The following is a 19,295-nucleotide window of genomic DNA, read 5'->3' on the forward strand; positions in this document are numbered from 1 at the left end:
CGGATGAAGGTTTTTAAAACTTTGAGACTCCTTTACCGAATTCTGTAGCTCTCCCCATCCTCCCAGAGCATTAAAATGTCTGAACTTTTCACCAAACAATCGTCCGCAAATGTGGCGTTCCAAGTACACAGTATGTCCTTCATTTAACCTGAAAAAAAAATTGTTTTAATAAAAACACGGACAGAGCAGAGAAGAAAAGACATTTCAATCAAGAAGATATTTTCTTTTTGGCTTTTCTACAGAGGAAAGCAGTTGTAAGGCATGACCACTACAGTCTAATCCAACTCTGGCTCCCAGGCAGTCAATCCAGACCAATGGGAAGCCCAGCCCAGCAGATGGCAGCAGGGAAAGTTAAGCCCTGGTTCTGCTCTTGCATGCCCATATGTTAAAAGTGTGACTATATCAGGAACTCTAGATAAACATAAACTTAACACCTAGACTGAACCTAACACTATAATAAGTGTTACGGAATTAAAAAAAAAATCCTTGTTGTCTGAGCACAGTGGTCCACATCTGTAAGCCTAGCAGTTTGGGAGGCCAATCGAGCGAATTACTTGAGGTCAGGAGTTCGGGACCAGCCTGGCCAACATGGCAAAACCCCATCTCTACTAAAAATACAAAAATTAGCCGGGTGTGGTGGCATGCATCTGTAGTCCCAGCTACTCAGGAGGCTAAGGCATAAGAATCGCTTGAACTGGGAGGCAGGGGTTGCAGAGAGCCAAGATCGTACTACTACACCCCAGCCTGGGCAACAGAGTGAGATTCCATCTCAAAAAAAAAAAAATTTCTGTTGGCTAAGCACAGTGGCTTATGTCTGTAATCTTAGCACTTTGGGAGGCAGAGGTGGGCAGACTACTTGAGCTCAGGAGTTCGAGACCAGCCTGGGCAACATGGTAAAATCCCGTCTCTACAAAAAATACAAAAATTAGCCAGGCACAGTAGCATGTGCCTGTAGTCTCAGCCACTTGGGAGGCTGAGGAGGGAGGATTGCAACCCTGGAGTTGCAGTTATCAGAGATCACACCACTCCACTACAGCCTGGGCAACACAGTGAGACCTTGTCTCCAATTAAAAAATCCCTGCCTACCAAAGAGATGGTAACGAAGAAAAACGAGATATACACAAAACAATTCTGAGTAGTAAGAGGCAAGGGAAAAAAAAAATCAATAATAAGAACCAATAAATAAATCATAACAAAAATCTTACCAAAAGTGATCCCAAGTTTTGTTGGTCACTAAATTCCCTGTCCAGCTATGAGATATTTCATGTGCAATGACCTACAGAAAACAGTGTAAGTGATTAATAGAAAGACTAATTATCAACCTAAAATAACCCATTCTGTAAATACTCCATGTTACTCAATTTTTAAAAAATATTAGCTGAGACTTTCAGGGAGTTAGTTCAGCAACAATCTTTAATTTAACCAAAGGCACACATACAAATATGATATAAAGTAATTAGAAAACAAAAATTACTTAGAAAATACTAGATAAATCACTGCATTAAACATATTTCACAAATATATGAAAAGATCATAAAATTTCCTGAAATCTATTAAATCTAATTAATATAATAATGTGACAAGAGTCCCCAAATTGTCTTTTATAACCCTATCTTTAACATAAAAATGCAAGGAGCGTTTTAAAATCTGTTGATGTAACACTTTTTGACGGTAAAGCCATAATGAAAAAGTTTAACTTACATTGGAGAGTGACTTATCTCCTGCCTACAAAAAAAAAAATTACATTAATATTTTAGTAATCAAATTACAGACTATCTAAAACACTGCCTACCTAAACACCTAGTATACTGGCGCTGGTGGTTCACTGCATTTCTACTACAGCACATCAAAGAGGTTAAAAGAGACATTAACTGAAAACACAAAAAAATACAGAACTAAAAATTAGCATCATTCTTTCTTGCCCTAATTCTAGGAAATTTTTGCAATACAATGAGAGCCAGTCTATTTGTGTCTAACTTCCATGAAACATTCCTTCTACTTCCATTTTTATATCTGCTCTTATTTACCCATCACTTTCGTGCTCTCCTATTACCCAAAATATATTAAATAAAACTTTAGAGTATTCTGTGGTGTATTTTACTTATTTTATTGCTAATTCATCACTCATTTGGTTCTAGGAAGAATTTAAAGTAGCTCACAGGCATATTAAACACAGCAGTGTGCCATGGGCCTAATCCTTTCCTATACATGGTATACTAATTTTTTTTCATTGTACCTGAATTTTTTTTAATTTACCAAATGTAAATGATTTAGTTTGTTTGTCTTGGATACATAATTTACCAATGAATTGTTGTTACACAGCACCCCCACACCCAACATCCCCAAATACCATGAACATAATATTCTCCTTCCCCAAATGGCCAGATTATTTTCCTTTCGAAAACGAGAGTAAGGCCGGGCGTGGTGGCTCATGCCTATAAGCCTAGCACTTGGGAGGCTGAGGCAGGTGGATCATGAGGTCATGAGATCGAGACCATCTTGGCCAACATGGTGAAACCTTGTCTCTACTAAAGATACAAAACTTAGTAAGGTGTGGTGGTGTGCGTGTGTAATCCCAGCTACTTAGGAGGCTCAGGCAGGAGAATCACTTGAACCCGGGAGGCAGAGGTTGCAGTGAGCCAAGATCATGCCACTGCACTCCAGCCTGGGCAACAGAGCCAGACTCCATCTCAAAACAAAAAAGAAACGAGATTGTGATAACCACAATAAACAATAAAATAAGAAACAAGGGATACATGAACAAGAGAAAGATTTTTATATGTATATACATTATTAGGACTCTCAAGTTCTTTACATACACACACACACACACACACACACTATTAGGACTCTTAAGGTTCTTTCTAGCTAAGTTGATTTTTGAAAGATGGCAATTTCAAACGAAGAAATATTACACTTACCAGTAGAGTGGGGGTTACAAAAGTAAGGCAAGGATTCTCCATGCCACCATAAGGGAAGGACGGTGGCAGGACCAATAGGTCATACTGTCCCCATACATATGGTCCTCCCAGATCTTCTGCAATTTTAAGCATAGATTCAGTCTGAAAAATCAACACATATATGTTTGTATCTCTTAATTATCACCATTGTACATTTCTTTTTTTTTTATTGCATTTTAGGTTTTGGGGTACATGTGCAGAACATGCAAGATAGTTGCATAGGTACACACATGGCAGTGTGATTTGCTGCTATCCCTCCCCAGCTGTTCCCCCACTGTCCCTCCCCTATTCCCCCCAAGAGACCCCAGTGTGTAGTGCTCCCCTCCCTGTGTCCATGTGTTCTCATTGTTCATCACCTGCCTATGTACATTTCTTAAAATCATATACTGCTTTCTGTGAAGTTTACAAGTTGATGCTTACTTTAAATGAAAAGGATAAAAAGAATGTAGCAACTACAAATCTACATAAAAGACAATCTGATTTTTTCCCTGTATCACTTAAAACTATCACATTTGACACTGAAAATCTTCAATCTACTGTCTATCACAGTGACTACAAAGGAAAACTACATGACCAACCTCAGAAAACTCATAAGCAGACTTTTCCACCTGCTCTTTCTCAGACCACACCAAAGTTCTTGGGCCAATTTGTCTGCAAGATTAAAAAGCTTAATTACAAAGAAATTCACAGCAAATGGTCCATCTGATGCTAAAAGGTATTTAACGTCTTGTAGACAAAACCTTACAGTGAGAGTACATTTACCATGTGCTTCTGGGAAAGGGATGAGGTTATATGGCATGAGCTGCAAACCTGCTGTTGTATATGCAGCAATAGATATGCAGCTCTCTAAGGAGGTACAGGCTAGGCCACAGGAAAATCAGAGGCAAAGTGTCCCCAATTAGTTTGTTGCCTCTTATAAGACCTCTTGAGAGTCTCATTGAGGGATGCCTCAATCTCACAATTACAGAAATCCAGTCACAACTCATAAGAAACTATTGGATACAGGGTCTCATTCTGTTTCCCAGGCTGAGTGTAGTGGCACCATCACAGCTTACCACAGCCTCTGCCTCCTGGGCTCAAGTAATCCTTCTACCTCAGCCTCCTGAGCAGCTGGAACTACAGGCATATACCACCATGCCCGACTAATTTTTGATTTTTTTGTAGAGACATGGGCTCATTTATGTGGCCCAGGCTGGTCTCGAATTCCTGGGCTCAAGCAATCCTCCCACCTTGGCCTCCCAAAATGGGAATACAGGCCTGAACCACTGAGCCCAGCCTACAAGACTATTCTAGAAAAGGAAGGGGTATAAACTTTGCTATGCACTTAAAGGTTGAATACTCTTCTATAAGAAGAAACAAATAGAAAAGGAAGGAAATCCTGTCAGATGCTATAGCTTGGATAAACCTTAAGGTCATTACACCAGATGAAATAAGCCAGACACAAAAAGATAAAATCATACTGTATGATTCTACTTATGTGAGGTATCTAAAGTAGTCAAATTCACAGGAGCAGAAAACAGAATAGGCGGTCAGGGGCTGGCGGTGGAGGTTGGGGAGAGGAGCTCTATTTAATGCTACAGAGTTTCAGTTTTGCAAAATAAAAAATTTCTGAAGATCTGTTTCACAACAGTGTGAATATATTCAACACTACTGAATGGCACACTTAAAAAAACAGTTAAGTGTGTTTAAAACTAAGAAACAAAAAATTAAGAAGAAAGGGCACTCAAGCTATTGGTAAAACATTAATAAAATATCTTACATATCTGTAATATTTGTAGGCTTCCAAGTGCTTTAATGTATTTTATCTAATTTGTTTCACATAACCACCCTATGGGGTAGCAATGTAAGACATTATCATTTCTAGGATAAGGAAACAGAGATTAAGAGTGACTTGTTCCAGCTTACAAGAGAATCCAGATCTCTAACTAAAGGTAAAGCTCATTTGGAATACTTGAAAAATCTAAGGGGTAACTGGTCAAGATTTTTAAATGTAAAATTAATTTGTTGCCTACATTTTATATTTAGATTTGAATTTTTCTAGAGCTGTCGGCTTGATTATCTGAAGAAATAGGCAAATCGTCAACCAATTAACCTTGAGAGACGTTCAAGATGCCTAAGTTTTGATCTTTTCACAAACCTGAAAATTTTTCCAAAAGCTCACCTGCTTTCTAAAGCTCCCACAACTAAAGCAATCAGGTAGCAGGGTATCGGCACCTAAAGAGGGCAAACAAAAGCACACGCCAGGCTTCCATTAGTGTTCACAAGTGTCACGCAGTAAGTCAATTCAGATTTAAAAGTAAGTAAATTCCCTTTTAAATCTCCTAATATTAGTAGGGATAACTTTCCTTTTATACTTCTCATATAGTTCTCATTTGTAACATATAGCTTGAAATTGTGATACAAAACATTGTTCAAAACATCTATTTTCCTTTTATTCTACTTGGAACAAAAGCTTCTCACATGTGAAAAACAAGATCACACATAATATTAAAAGGTGCATTTTAAGCATGCCTGAAAAAGTAATCTACAGGAAGCAACTGTGCTTTTCCTGTGTGTTTGTCTTTTTCCTTCTGATTTTTAAAATGTTTTGTTTTTTAATTCCTTTATGTTTCAAAGCACTATTGGCATGTTGTAGAGACAGAGTAACTTGACAATAAGTAGATGCCAAAGTTATGGGAGCTTGGAACCACAGAAGCTGGAATGGAAGCCAAATTATCCATTGTGAGGTCAATTAAGAAAACTCTTTCTCTGTCTCTCTCTCTCTCTTTCTCACCCGCATCCATACACATGCTGTTCATTAAAGGTCAAAGATATCTGTCTAATTACCAGGACTGTAACTGAGTGCTTTTTCGGTCTTGACTCCTCCATCTGCAGTCACTCTCAACAGCCACTTGCCCACACCATAGTATCAGGGTAGGTGAAAGCATAAGAACACAAAAAAACAGGAAGCCAGCCCCTGACTGGAGTGAGGGAAAGTGAAAACAGGCACGCTCCCTACTGTCCCTACAACAAACCCTCTCTTCAATGCAACATTCTGTAAGTAGGACAAAACCCTTTAAAAGCACAAAAGAAAAAGAAATGAAGAAATTAAAAACCAAAAGCTGTTCTCAAAATTCTGAAATATTTCAAAAGTAATTTTGCCCTCTGGAGGTGTACAAGCTAATTGTAGTTTACTGCCAATGAAAACAAAAACCTAGACCATAGGACCTTACCTTTTGGATGAATTTGTATATTTTTCTGCTTGGGTCTTCTGGGTCAGGTGCTTCTCCATCACGAATAGCACTCATAAGTGCCACCAGTTCTTTAGGAACAGACACCTAATCAAGGAGACAAATCATTTCTAGTCATAAATAAAAGCTTCTATGTGTCTTAAACTACATATGTAAAATAACCTTTTCCTGTCCTTGACTAATAGACTATGAACACAGAAAGTATATGCATATATATATACATATATATGTATATATATATATATAAAGTATATATATCTATACAGAAAGTATATATGTATATATATCAGTTTTATAAATAAAATTAGCAATATGGAAAACTGGCTTCTTTAAAAGCAAACGTTAATTTCTATCCATTCACCCATGTACATTAAGAGCAGAGTTTTGGTAGAAACTGGATTAAAATCCCAGCTCTGCCACCTACTAACTAACTGAACAAACTTGGGCAAATAAATATATCCCCTGAGCCTCAGTTTCCCCAACAAATAAGTGTAAAACTTCAAAGGCTTGTTGCAAGAAATAAATAAGAGTCCAGCACCACGCCTGGCAATGGCAGCCACCATCCCTGTTCCCCAGACACTCATAAAACAGATTCAAAAGGACATTATACTCACTGTAGGACAGAATAGTTTTGAACAACTTTTTTTTCATACTTGGAGTTACAAATAGAGGAATCTTTTAAAAGTAGTAGCTGTGAAAAATTAAAATTTATTGCCAAAAACTGTGAAGCAATTTTCTCCGGAAATCTGTATGGAAAAGACCCTTATGGGTCATTTAACTGTGTATCCTAGCTCCGTGATTCTGCAAGTTTGATTTCTGACGAATGCCAGAATAAAGGACTCTGCCAAGTATTAAAGATCAAGCAAGAATACATTCCAGTAGGGGCTAAAGTTTCATTTCTTCTTGCATGGCTCAGGATGCAAAACTCTGATGAGGGAGGCACAGAATTCGGAGCTCCTGAACCAGTGCTACAATAATTATAGATTCTAAAGCACAAAAGCCTTCAGGAAATAATGTGGTTTAGCCACCTTCCTTCATTTAGGTGGTGATACGTTATATATATGAGCAACTTAGGTTGTGGTCATAAAACTTGCTCACGGGTCACATTATTATTTATTTATTTTTTTAGAAATGGGGTCTTGCTCTGTTGCCCAGGCTGGCCTTGAACTTCTGAGTTCAAGTGATCTTCCCACCTCAGCCACCCGAGTAGCTGGGACTTCACACAGTTATTAAGTGGTAGAGAAGAACCAGAGCCCTGGAATTCTTTGCCTCCAAGTATAATACATCATTGCACTATCCTAGGTGTAATATGGTTGTGGGATGATTTGGGAAGTAAGAAGTCCCCATAAATACGGGCTGGTACTCATTCTATTTGCTTGGTCTAAGTAGGTCTAGCCTCTGATATAGGGATTATTTAGTAATTATAGTCCACCTTTTCCAAAAAGGATTAGCGGTACCTACCAAAGGAATAAGTTGACATTGTATACAGACAAGTCTGGAATACATGCCCACTAGGTTTATATGGCTACAGAATGCATTTATAGAAACCTGAATCCTGCAAATGTCAATTTTTAAAAGTTAAGTAACAATTGTTCCTAAGTTCTTATTTTTACATCTAAGATCCTGAATTCCTTTTTAACTGTCAGATTGGCTTCCATTTCCTTTTTTTCCACAGTTAAAATGTTTAAAACTGCTTTTAAAGTAGAGATTCAGAATGAGTGCCACAGCCTCTTTTTTATATATTTCAGGTAGAATTTCATTAAGAAAAATAATTCTAATAGGAGGAAAATAGAAAAATAAATAATTCTAGCTCTAAGAATTCAATTAATATATCTGCTTATCATTTATACTGTATTTGCTGATTTGCATCATTTAATTCATCTAATAATTTGTAATAATTACCTCTGCAGTATAGGTTAATTTCACAGAAGGAGTATCCTGACAAGGAAGGACTGCTCTGCAGTGGATGGCCTGAAAGAGGGAGAAACAAGAAGAAATAGTTATTTCTCTTTCTTATAAATCAAGTCATTAAGAAATCATTAAAAATTGCAGCATTGTTCTTAGACACACACACACACACACACACACACACACACACACAGACATTTATTTATTTATTTATTTATTTATTTATTTATTTATTTATTTAAAACAGGTCTCATTTCTTGGGATCTTTTAAAGTCCAAAAATAGATTCTTGGACTTTTACAAAATTAGAGTTTCCACTTTAATCTGTGGTTAACTCTCACATTTCAGCTGAAGCATGGAGAAACTGTTAAGTAGTGTTTCCTACTCTATGCTCTGGGTGACAGTAGTGCCCAGTGAGAAGCTTTTAGAAACCTGAGAAAAAGGGGCTCTGTAGTGAAACAGACCTGAGAAGCATGGCATACTGCACCGATGTCTTGCAGAGCCACTGAACATTACACTCCAGAAGGCTCTGAAAAGACCTACAATAAAGAAACCTGTTTCTTACACTTATTTTAACACAAAACCCATTTCTCTCTGGTTTAATCTCTCTATGTCCTAATGAACACAGCCTGAAAAATGTTGCTATAGTCTTGACACTTCAATCTTGCAGCAAATCTTGAAAGTAAAAACAAAGATGCAAAGAAGGCAGAAAGAACAGTCTCTCTCAATACCATCTAGACATATTCATTCAAATCATAGGCAAAGTGTTTCTCTGCTGCCATACTAATCTGCTATTAACATTGGTTCCATCCAGTACGGCCAGAGGCCGGGTGCCATGGCTTACTCCTATAATCCCAGCACTATGGGAGGCTCAGATGAGAGAATTGCTTGAGCTCCAGAGTTTGAGACCAGCCTGGGGAACATAGTGAGATCCTACCTCTACACAAAAGAAATTAGCTAGGCATGGTGGTGCACACCCCGTAGTCCCAGCTACTCAGGAGGCTGAGGTGAAAGGATAGTTTGAGCCCAGGAGTTATAGGCTGCAGTGACCCAAGTTCCCACCAATGCACTATAGCCTGGGCAATACAGTAAAACCATATATCAAAAAATAAAAAAGAGCACCTATAATTTTATACCTGGTCTATTTAAATAAGTCTGTCTACTGCTGGTAAGCAATGGAAACGCATTGAGACAGTCTACTAAATTAAGACAGTCTACTAAACTTAAAGGAATTCTGATATTAACTCCCTTCTCTGAAGCTATTACAAATCCTAAACATACTTCATCCTACCACAAACTTTCTTAAAACCCCCAAACTCCAGGTCTTTTCGTTTCAGTTCTAGAAAATTCTCCAAAGATACAGGCTCCTAAAGAACCTCTAGATGGATTAAGTAGGACTAGAAGAGCTACCTGTAGGACTAGAAGAGCTACCTGGTTCTCTCTCCCAAAATAAAGTTCCAAGACCATGCCTCTAGAGTTCCTTAATGGTCTCTAGTTAGATGACATGGCAATACCAAAGGGGTTTTTAAATGTATCTCATTGGATAAGACCAAACCCAGGCAAATATGCATACAGAACAACTGTAAGCAAATTCATCAAACAAAATCATGTCTACATGTCTCCTATCAGCTGTAATAATTTATTAATTGAGCTGAAATGTTTCCCATATTCCCAACATTGCTGCCAATAAGAAATGGAATATATTCAAAATTAACATTTTTATGACTCACAAATCTTACATTTCTTGCCAACTTTAGTTAATAGACATTCTATTAAGAAACACTGCCTGAAAATCAGATATTCATGAGATAGAGATTGTGCAACTTGTGCAATCTTGTGTAGAACATTATATCTCTTTTAGATTATTAAACTGAGGATTTCTTCGATTAAAAAGATGTTTCAAGTGTCCACAGAAAGTAAACAGGTCTGATTCATTTGCTAATTCCTTTTTTTTTTTTTTTTAGATGGAATCTAACTCTGGCTAATTCCTTTTTAAAATGAACTTGTATTCAAATTTGAGCCTAACACACAGGAATGTTGGGAGGATGAAACATACAAAGAACCCAGCGAAATGCTTCTTCAAATGAGTCAGTTCCTTTAATTATAAATTATTTGATTATTATGAAAAGTAGGTCTTTTTCTTTCAGAAGGCACCCTGAAATGCATTATCCTTGTGACAGGTTGTCTCTAATTGTATGGCTCTTTACCCTTAGTTTTAAAACATAAAACAGAAGTAGTTCAAGTCATGTAATTTTAAAGATACAACTAATATATTTATATAATACATATGTTTGTAAAAGTTTAAGAAAAATATGGAAAGCTACAATCCATAGCTTTCCATATTCAATGGCGGTTACCATATTCACCACTACATTCAACGGTGGTTACCTCTGGACAATGGCGTCTGGCAAAGGTTTGGAAATTAAATCTTTCACTTTCCATTTCTTTACTATTAGCATTTTTCATAACCAGTACATGTTATTTATTAATATTTTTCCTCCATTTTCTGACTATTTACTGAATACCTACTCTCTGCCAAGTTCTGAGCAGACCTAGAAAGTCCAATCTAGGTGGACATATTTCCAAACTGAAAGAAGCTTCTTATTTAAAATAATGCATGAGTGTATTCATAGTGAACGACAAAATGAAGATACATAATCTGTCTATGTTTCTGTAAGATAAATTAAAACATTACATTAGGTAAAACCCACATATCATAAAACCACTGTTCATTTTGCTTCATTCAATCCTATGTGCTGGGAATTTTCTGCATCAGAAATCATTCTGGAATCCTTTTTACCTGGCACTGACTAAAGAGATATGGGTGTTCCTTCCCAGAAGTCTGTTCAGGAGTGAGCCACTGAAGAGCAGAAGATTTTGGAGAGGTCTCAAAGGAGATTTCTATAACAATTTCTTGATTTCTATATGAAAGAAATAAATGTATTAGTAGAGTATAATTCCATCTAGTTAAAATTTAAACTCAGAATACATACACCGAATAATATAAGTCATATAGTATGCATTCTCATCACTGACTGACAGTAAGCTCCACGAATGCCGCATCCTCAGTGGGTAAGTCTCCTCTCAGTTTTCCTTCCCAAATCCCTGCCTTTGGGTCTTCTGACTTCTCCCATGCTAATTGCTAGCAAAGGCGTAACAGCAACTAACATGGGTTGAGTTCCCCATTGTGTGTCACGTAGGTTGCATCTGTGATATCATTTAATCTTTTTTTTCTCCACCTCCTGGGTTCAAGCAATTCATGTGCCTCAGCTTCCTGAGTAGCTGGGACTACACACGTGTGCCACTAAGCCTAGCTAAGTTTTGTATTTTTTTTTTTTTTAGTAGAGACAGGGTTTCACCATGTTGGCCAGGATGGTCTTGCTTTCCTGACCTTGTGATCTGCCTGCCTCAGCCTCCCGAAGTGCTGGGGTTATAGGCATGAGCCACCATACCCAGCCTCATTTAATCTTTTATTAGAGTGAAAAAGTGACAGAAATCATTTTGGAGTTTCAACTACCACAGCAGCAGGTGCCACAGCATGATAGAGAGCAGTGCTAGTCTGCAAAGTGTTATTGGCCCAGGAAAAGACAGGACCAGACTGACTCAAGTGAGAGTCAGCACTGCAAAACTTTCAGAGTCATTTTTATGTCTGTTGAATCTAATAATAAAAAAATGTGTGCTTGTATTTCATCTCTTCCTCCTATTTCATTTTTATTGCATTTTACAAAAGTATTAGTCTATGGCAGATTGAAGAGGACAAAAACTAGTCTTTTATCCCAGACAGCTTGAGAAGCATGGATAATAAGGTAACAGCAAGAGCCTTAGAGACCAGCAGCCCTGCCCATGTTCGAATCCTGACTCTACCACTTACTGGTACTATAAACTTGGGCAAATTATTTGACCTCCCTATGCCACAGTTTCCTTAAGGAATGGGGTGAATAACAGCTACCTCACAAGTTAGACTTAAGGGTTTCCCTTCTCTTAAAGGGAAAGAGAAGGCATGAAAACACTGGCCACTGAATAACTAGGGTAGCTCACCCTTGTTCTAGGCCAAAAGTTTTCACCCTTTTTCCCTTCCCCAATATATCAAGAGGTGGCATATACCCCCAACAGGACAATTCTGGTTGCCGCTTTCTTGAGTAAGTTATTTCTAAAAGGTTCCCTTTCCTCATCTTTAAGTGTAGATCATACCAGCAGGGCCACTGTAAGACTTAGATAAAAGAAAGCACTTAAAGCACTTATCCCAAGATTGCAACACCATAACAGTTCTACCTTTGGCATTATCATTGTCCCATTAATAAATGCAGCTGGCCTCTGGGGCACAGGCAAGGAGTATACAGCTTGTAAAAGCTGCCCAGGTTATCTTGAAATGCCTCCTTATGATGGCATGCCCCCACCATCACTCTAGATATTAGTGAAAGGATGAATCATTTAAAAACTACAGTTCCCAAAGTCCTTGTTGTGAGGATTATATACAAACAGTGTTTTTAGTATCCTAAGTATATAAAATTATATACTGCTGTACCAACTTCAATCTGAACGGATCAGAAGTAGTATACCAATCATTACATATTTACAAACTAAATTTTAAAAAGAAAAAACATCTATATTAGTTAAAAATATTTTCCCCTACGATTTAGCTATAAAAGAGAAAGATCACGACATTCATACTTGCTCAAAGCGATAGGAAGAGAGATTTCCATTGGCGATCCCTTGTAACTTTGTCTTTCTCCAAGAGCATATTTGACTTCTTGTCCGTTGATCACTACTTTTTCTATTTTAAGGTCCTTAGTATCCAAGACCTAAAATCAGCATTTTTAAATAGTAAGAAAATTGTTTTATTTAGCAGGAAAAAAAAAAAAACTAGTATTAGATATAGATTACAACAACTAGTTGCTTGTGGAGAGTAAAATACAGAGTGAAATTACAAGAATTAAAGAAATCAAAAGTAAGTCCGGGTCTCATTTTTTCGGACTCTAAGCGTCCTGAAAATTTTGGGGTTCTAAGATTTGCATATATATTGTTAAGTAACCCTAGGACAGTCACACAAATTTGGGGCTTTAAAGTAATAGTCAAATCTAAATCAAAATATGTTTGCTTCTGTCTCCTAAAATTTTCTCTATTATGAAAAACTTTACCTATAACTTAAGTTTCTTTCACTCTGGCTCCTCAATATACTACACAATATATTTCCTCCTAGAACTCATGTAGTCCAACTCCCATGTATTTTCAACCTTTGCATTCATTAAGCAAATCAGCAGACTGCATATCACTGTTGTTGTATATCTAGAAAAAGCCCAACCTGGTATGGCAACTTGGACCAAATGCTTCTGCAGAGGGTTGGGGACCATATCTACTTGCCATGGCCAATTAAGGACAACTAACTGCTTTGGGCAGGAAGGAGAGGCAACAAGTGTTGGAGTATTTTCTATCCCCCAAATCCTGAGCCCTAGAAATCATAACCTTTAATTATTTCTCAATCAATCTCCTATCCTAGAATTTTGAACCTTCCTATGCCACAAGACTGTTTCCTAACTATAAACAAAATTCCACTTGATGGATCTACCCACTAACTACTCTAGTTTTCCTCCTTCCTTTTTGAGATGGGAGTCTCACTGTGTTGCTCAGGCTGGAGTGCAGTGGTACAATCTTGGCTCACTGCAACCTCTGTCTCCTTGAATTGGGCTCAAGCAATTCACCTGTCTCAGCCTCCCAAGTAGCTGAGATTAAAGGAAGGCACCACTATGCCCAGCTAATTTTTGTATTTTTAGTAGAGAGGGAGTTTCACCATGTTGCCCAGGCTGATCTTAAACTCCTAACCTCAGGTGATCCACCAACTTTGCCTCCCAAAGTGCTGGGATTACAGGCCTGAGCCACCACGCCCGGCCCCTCCTTCCTTTCTTAACCTCCAAGGACAATTTATGGCTGCTACTACTTCCTCATCAATTATTCTCCCTCTCACCTTCTTCAGTCTGGCTTCTAGCTCCTTTGCTATGGAAAGGGCAATCCCCACCCCAATCAACAAAGTCTTTTCTGTCCAATAACGTTGACCTCTGTCTACTCACAGCCCTTATGGACCATGTCATCTGGTTAAAACCCCTTCCTTCGCTTCTTTGCCTGTACACATAAATCACAAATGGTTTTTCGTCTAATTTTTTTTCCTTTCCCCTTATTTATTCCAACTCCCAATTATGGCTGTATTCCAATGTTCCGGGCCCGGTCCTTTGATTTTCTTGCCATATTCTTCACTCCCTAGCTCTTACTCATGCCCACATCTTCAACTAGTATCTCTATGAAGATGCCTGCCATTCTATTTCTACAGTTGTATTCCCTCCCCAGGACGTCAGTCTAATTGCCTGATCAACATTTCCATGGGACATAGCACCTCATATTGCATAGGCTCCTAAAAATTCCAAACATGACTCTTATACTCCCTAAATCAGCTTCCTCCCCAGACTTCCTGATTCTGTTAAAGGAATTCTTCCAGTCACCTAAGGTTTGATCCCAGTTCCTAATCCCACGCAGCCACTTAGAAGTTGTTCTTTCACAATGTCTTCAAAACTTTTCCTTTCCTTCCACTACTATCCCAGGTCAGGCCCTGGACTGGTAGAACTGCTTTCCATCAAATCTCCCTACCTCTGGCTTTTTTTTCCTTTTCTGAAATCTGGCCTGGCTTCAAGGCCAAGAACCCGCCATTCCCAAGCTGCCCCTCTTTTATATTAGCTAACCAGGCATAATAAGCTCAGAAATTGTCACAAGGACAATCACTAAACTTGATTCCCACCTCTCTGGAGTCAACAATTTTTGTTTGGGAAGAAATTTCCACCCTGGTTTGTTTTCCTTTTCTTATCTTTTTAAGAGAGCTGAATTTGATATGAGAATACCTTCTAATGGGCAATTATTTATTTCAGGACACTTTCTTTTGGGGTACTGCATCTGTTATACTTACTATAAATTAGTAGAGGATATGGTTTATAGCTTATTAAAAATAATAGGGTTACTCCTTCATATCCTAGTACCTCTCTAGTCTCTTCATCATACCTAGATCTGAATAGCTATTCAAAGGTAATTTGTTTTAAAAACTTGATTTGAGTATATTGTGTTTATAACAACTCATGCTTATATAGATGAATTAACTTAGTCATTTCCCAGTGGAACATATTGTGTTTTCTATATTGCCTAAACTTTCCAAATCTGTTCAGAATCAGAAGTGTCACAGTGTCACAGGGACAACTCTTTTTTTGTGAAACATTTTGATATTCCCTGTGTTTGTACTGCAGTTGGCCCTACCCTTTCCTATAAGACATTGTACTGCATTATAATGATTTCTTTTTCCATTAGACTGAGGCTTCTAAAACAGAGAATGTTACTTAGGTCTGTATTCCCAGGCTTTAGCACTGTGTCTCAAAAACACTAGGTGTCAATTAATGCCTGAAGCAGGTCCTAGACCAAGAGAAAACAAAAAATGCAATGTTTAAGCTGTTTATCTCAAGTCCTAAGCCTCAACTATCATTTGCAAATTACTTTTGAAAATTCCCCTTCAAATTTCAGTGACGTTATTTTTAAAAAATTGGTCAAAAATTATAATAAGAAAGAAAAATAAAGAAAACTAGAGAGTGGACAAGTTGGATTTGGTACTTTTAAAGAAACATTTGTTAAGGATCAACTATGTGCAAGGCCAAGATGCTGACATACAGTTAAAAGAAAAAGCTCTACTAGTGATGGGACATAATTTGCTATATTTCACAGTATACTCTTTGAACAATGCCTCCCCCACAAACCCTCCAAAAATCAGTTGTACTTCTTGGCAGCTGATCACTTCAGATGGAATATATATCTGATTCCTTTTTTGCACAGGCCAGTAGGAAGCTCCATGTCAACCCTGTGGCCCACTTCTTTTAATGTATAGAGGGCTTTATGATGTGGATTTTGTTTCTCCTATCCTTATTCTCTCTTCCTCCAAGTCATTTCATTATTTTTTATCTTATATAATATATGTTGCTTCAAGCAGTCTCCATTCTTTCTAGAAAAAAGCAGAGTTTTTTAAAAAAAGCTTTATGCCTCATTATGATGTCTGTATTTACATTTTCTACTTTCTATCTACAGGGATATGATGGGGGGGGAAACATGGGTTTATGGATGAAACACAAAACTAAAACTAAAACTGAAAAACCACCTTGATTTGATTCCCAGTCAGCCACTTACTTAGTGAAGACAAGATGATTTGCAGTCAGAAATACCTGTTGTTCAACTGCGGGCTTCTGCCTTGCCCGTGACACTAAAACCTCTTTGAGCCGCAAACCAAAAGAACACCTATATATTTCTGAAAGTTTCAATGAAAAGAAACAAATGTTTGAAAGTCATCATCAATTTGGAGGATCAAATGTCAGTGTAAATAAACCAAAATTTGAAAAGAATTTTAGAAAGCTGAGAATTTGTCTGATTAAGCAATTCCTCAACATCACAGACTCCAAGAATGGAGAGGAAAAGAAGACATGCCGTCTCTCTCTTCACTCAGCACTGGCACTGCATGGGTCTTCCCATCTCACCTCTGAAATACAGCTTGCACTATTATCATTGTAGCCCATGTTAAGCTTAAGCACTGTTTTCTAATTGAATTCCTCCATTAATCAAACTTCTGAATGTCCTCTACATGCCAGAAATAGACTATAGTAGGAATTTGAGACACAAAGAGTTATGAAACAGTCCCTACATTCAAGAGTCCACAATTCACTGGAGGAAAGAAACAAGTTAACTTTAAATAAATATTAATTAATAAGGATAAGCTCCTGGTCTAAGATTTTTGTCATAAATAAGCAATTATAAACAGATGTCATTTTGTATTATAAACTGCCTTCCTTGTATAAAATCTAACTTATTATAATTCCAGGCTCCAGTTTGCTAAACAGACATGCCAACCAGAAATCATAATTTTAAAATACTACTTTTCTCTAGATTTGGGGAATGTTAAGACAATGAGCAGGTTTTTAGATTGGGACATTCTTTTCAAAATTTAAACATCCTGATTCTTGCTTATTTATAGAACAGAGGGAAAGATTTTATTTTACAAAAGTGATGAGAACACATGGACACACATTGGGGAACACACACTCTAGGGCCTATTGGAGGTTGGAGGGTGGGAGAAGGGAGAGGATAAGGAAAAATAACGCATGGGTACCAGGCTTAATACCTGGATGACAAAATAATATGTACAACAAACCCTCATGATACAAGTTTACCTATATAACAAACCTGTACATGTACACCTGAACTTGAAATAATAATTTTTTTAACGTTTTTATTTTACAAAACAGAGGTGAGTGTGAGGCCATATTAAGCAGCAAACAGCTATAAAAATGTTCGTTCGTTTAATGAGGAGAAACTGCACTGTAATAGGACTTCAGTCTTGTCCAAAGTTGCTACTGCAATTAAAGATAGCTGGTAGTTCAAGAAGACCAAAGTGCAATGTACAAGGAAATAGATACCTTCTTACTTATAATACCTTTATTTTCTTTTGTATAGTACTTTTGGTGATTACATATCGGTACATAGAGGAATCGACCTATTTTTCAAATCAATGAGTTTAGCAAAATGTTAAAGGACAAAGAGTAAGAAAGTTAAGTACTTATTAGTTCATATTAATGAAATCAAAATGCAGATCTATTACACAAATAGGAAAAAGAGGCCTGAAACCCACCAATTCTTATCTGCCTGATCTGATTGCTTATTGATGTGCTTTAGTACATTTCACCATGCTACACTGTGTTAAATACACATGTAGCATCCTGCCCTGGTGAAGAAGCCGAACTTGGCTATCTTTTCATGACCCTCTTATTTCTAAAATGCTCTTCTATGAAATTCTTCAGGTGAAAGGTACAAACCAAATACAATTTGAGCAGGAACATTAAATACAGGTTAAATGATACAGGTAAAATCATTGAATAACATTCCATGAATCTACAATCTTTCTTCATTCCAATGGTTGCAGAGTTTGTAGAAAGACGTGTTTTCTAAGTGATATAATTACTTGGCTCCTTGGAACCAACTATTAATAAAGCGTATTGAATCATTCTTAGAAAACTTGAATGTCCCACCCGTCCTTAAATTATCAGAAGAAAGTTAATCAGATTCAAAGGTAGAAAGGACCCCGAAGAGAAAGAGCTGCGCCCTGAAGTTAGCAAGCAGGGACTGGAAGTTTCAAAGCTGAGCGGAGAGAAGAGGCCTGCCCGGGGCTGGGAATCCTAAGGGGCTTGAGAACGACTAGCAGGGAGATCCAGGGAACTAGGAAGGAGACGGATAGGTGGTGCTCTGTAGAACTGCGGATTGAAATCAGGGTTCCAGGGAGGGAACAGTGGGATCAGGGATCGACAGTACATGGAATCTGAGGTTTGGGTGAGACTGTTGACCGAGAAGGGTGCGCAGGGGGCTGGGTTTTCCTGGGCCTGAGAAGGGGGTTGTGGGCCGCAGGCCGAGGCAATGAGGAGGCCATGGAGTAATTAGAGCCGGGAACTAGGATTATGGGGGATATAGCAAAGATGACACCTAAGGGCTGGGTGAGTTGAGAGGAGTGGACGAGGCGCTTGGATGTGCCTAGGTACTGGAGAGAGGATCCCGGCGAGGGGCGAAAGAGACTTAAGTATAAGTGGGAGGGTGAGGGGAGGGATGCAGAGGCGTGAGCTGGGTTGAGAGGGGATTGCTGTGGGAGAGCTGAGGACTGAAGACGAAGTGCCGAACAGGAGTTGGCTGGAGGCTACAGAAGAGCAGATGGAGACGTGGGGCTGGGCAGGGGCCGCGGCGGGAGATCCAGGAGCCCGCAAGGACGAAGGGCGATGGGCGATGGGCGATGGGCGAGGGGCGAGGGGCGAGGGGCGGGGGGGCCCGGGAGAGGCGGGCACTGGGCAGGCGTCCCACCATACCAGGCTGCGCAGATTGTCCTCCTGAGACTGAACCGTGAGCTCTGCAGTCCCGGTCAGCGTCCGGCGAGTGAAGTCGACGCTGCAGCGCAGATGCAGGTGTTTGGTCCGGCAGACGGAAGCTGGAGAGGCCAACGAACAAGTATCCACTACCTCGGGCATGGCTCTGGAGGATCACGCCGCACAGCGACCCACACCTGAAGACTCGTCGATTGAGAACCTGAGGAGGGAGTGAGAGTTAAAAAAAAAAAAAAAAAAGAGGAGGGATTCGCGGTGCACGCCGGG

The 19,295-nt window shown here is 38.6% G+C and overlaps 1 protein-coding gene across 3 annotated transcripts in view; it reads right to left on the reverse strand.

Annotated features, from left to right (window-relative positions):
• The window catches only part of LTA4H (leukotriene A4 hydrolase), a 42,882-nt gene extending 23,639 nt beyond the window's left edge, over positions 1–19,243 (reverse strand). For 2 of the 3 annotated variants that reach the window (XM_009004402.5, XM_002752882.7), the window contains exons 1-11: positions 19,014–19,243; positions 12,769–12,899; positions 10,898–11,018; positions 8,093–8,161; positions 6,173–6,277; positions 5,122–5,174; positions 3,539–3,611; positions 2,922–3,062; positions 1,702–1,725; positions 1,206–1,276; positions 37–148 (exon numbers count right to left, since the gene is read on the reverse strand). In XM_009004402.5, coding sequence (XP_009002650.2) covers positions 37–148; positions 1,206–1,276; positions 1,702–1,725; positions 2,922–3,062; positions 3,539–3,611; positions 5,122–5,174; positions 6,173–6,277; positions 8,093–8,161; positions 10,898–11,018; positions 12,769–12,899; positions 19,014–19,172 — 1,059 coding nt within the window. In that variant the 5' untranslated portion in view covers positions 19,173–19,243. Of the gene's footprint in view, positions 1–36; positions 149–1,205; positions 1,277–1,701; positions 1,726–2,921; positions 3,063–3,538; positions 3,612–5,121; positions 5,175–6,172; positions 6,278–8,092; positions 8,162–10,897; positions 11,019–12,768; positions 12,900–15,898; positions 16,121–16,302; positions 16,421–19,013 lie in introns of all 3 variants that reach the window. The other variant, XM_078338094.1, reaches the window with a different exon arrangement.
• Between the last annotated feature and the right edge of the window lie 52 nt (positions 19,244–19,295).

The sequence above is a fragment of the Callithrix jacchus genome, chromosome 9 (genome assembly GCF_049354715.1).
Source record: "Callithrix jacchus isolate 240 chromosome 9, calJac240_pri, whole genome shotgun sequence".
Taxonomy (NCBI): domain Eukaryota; kingdom Metazoa; phylum Chordata; class Mammalia; order Primates; family Cebidae; genus Callithrix; species Callithrix jacchus.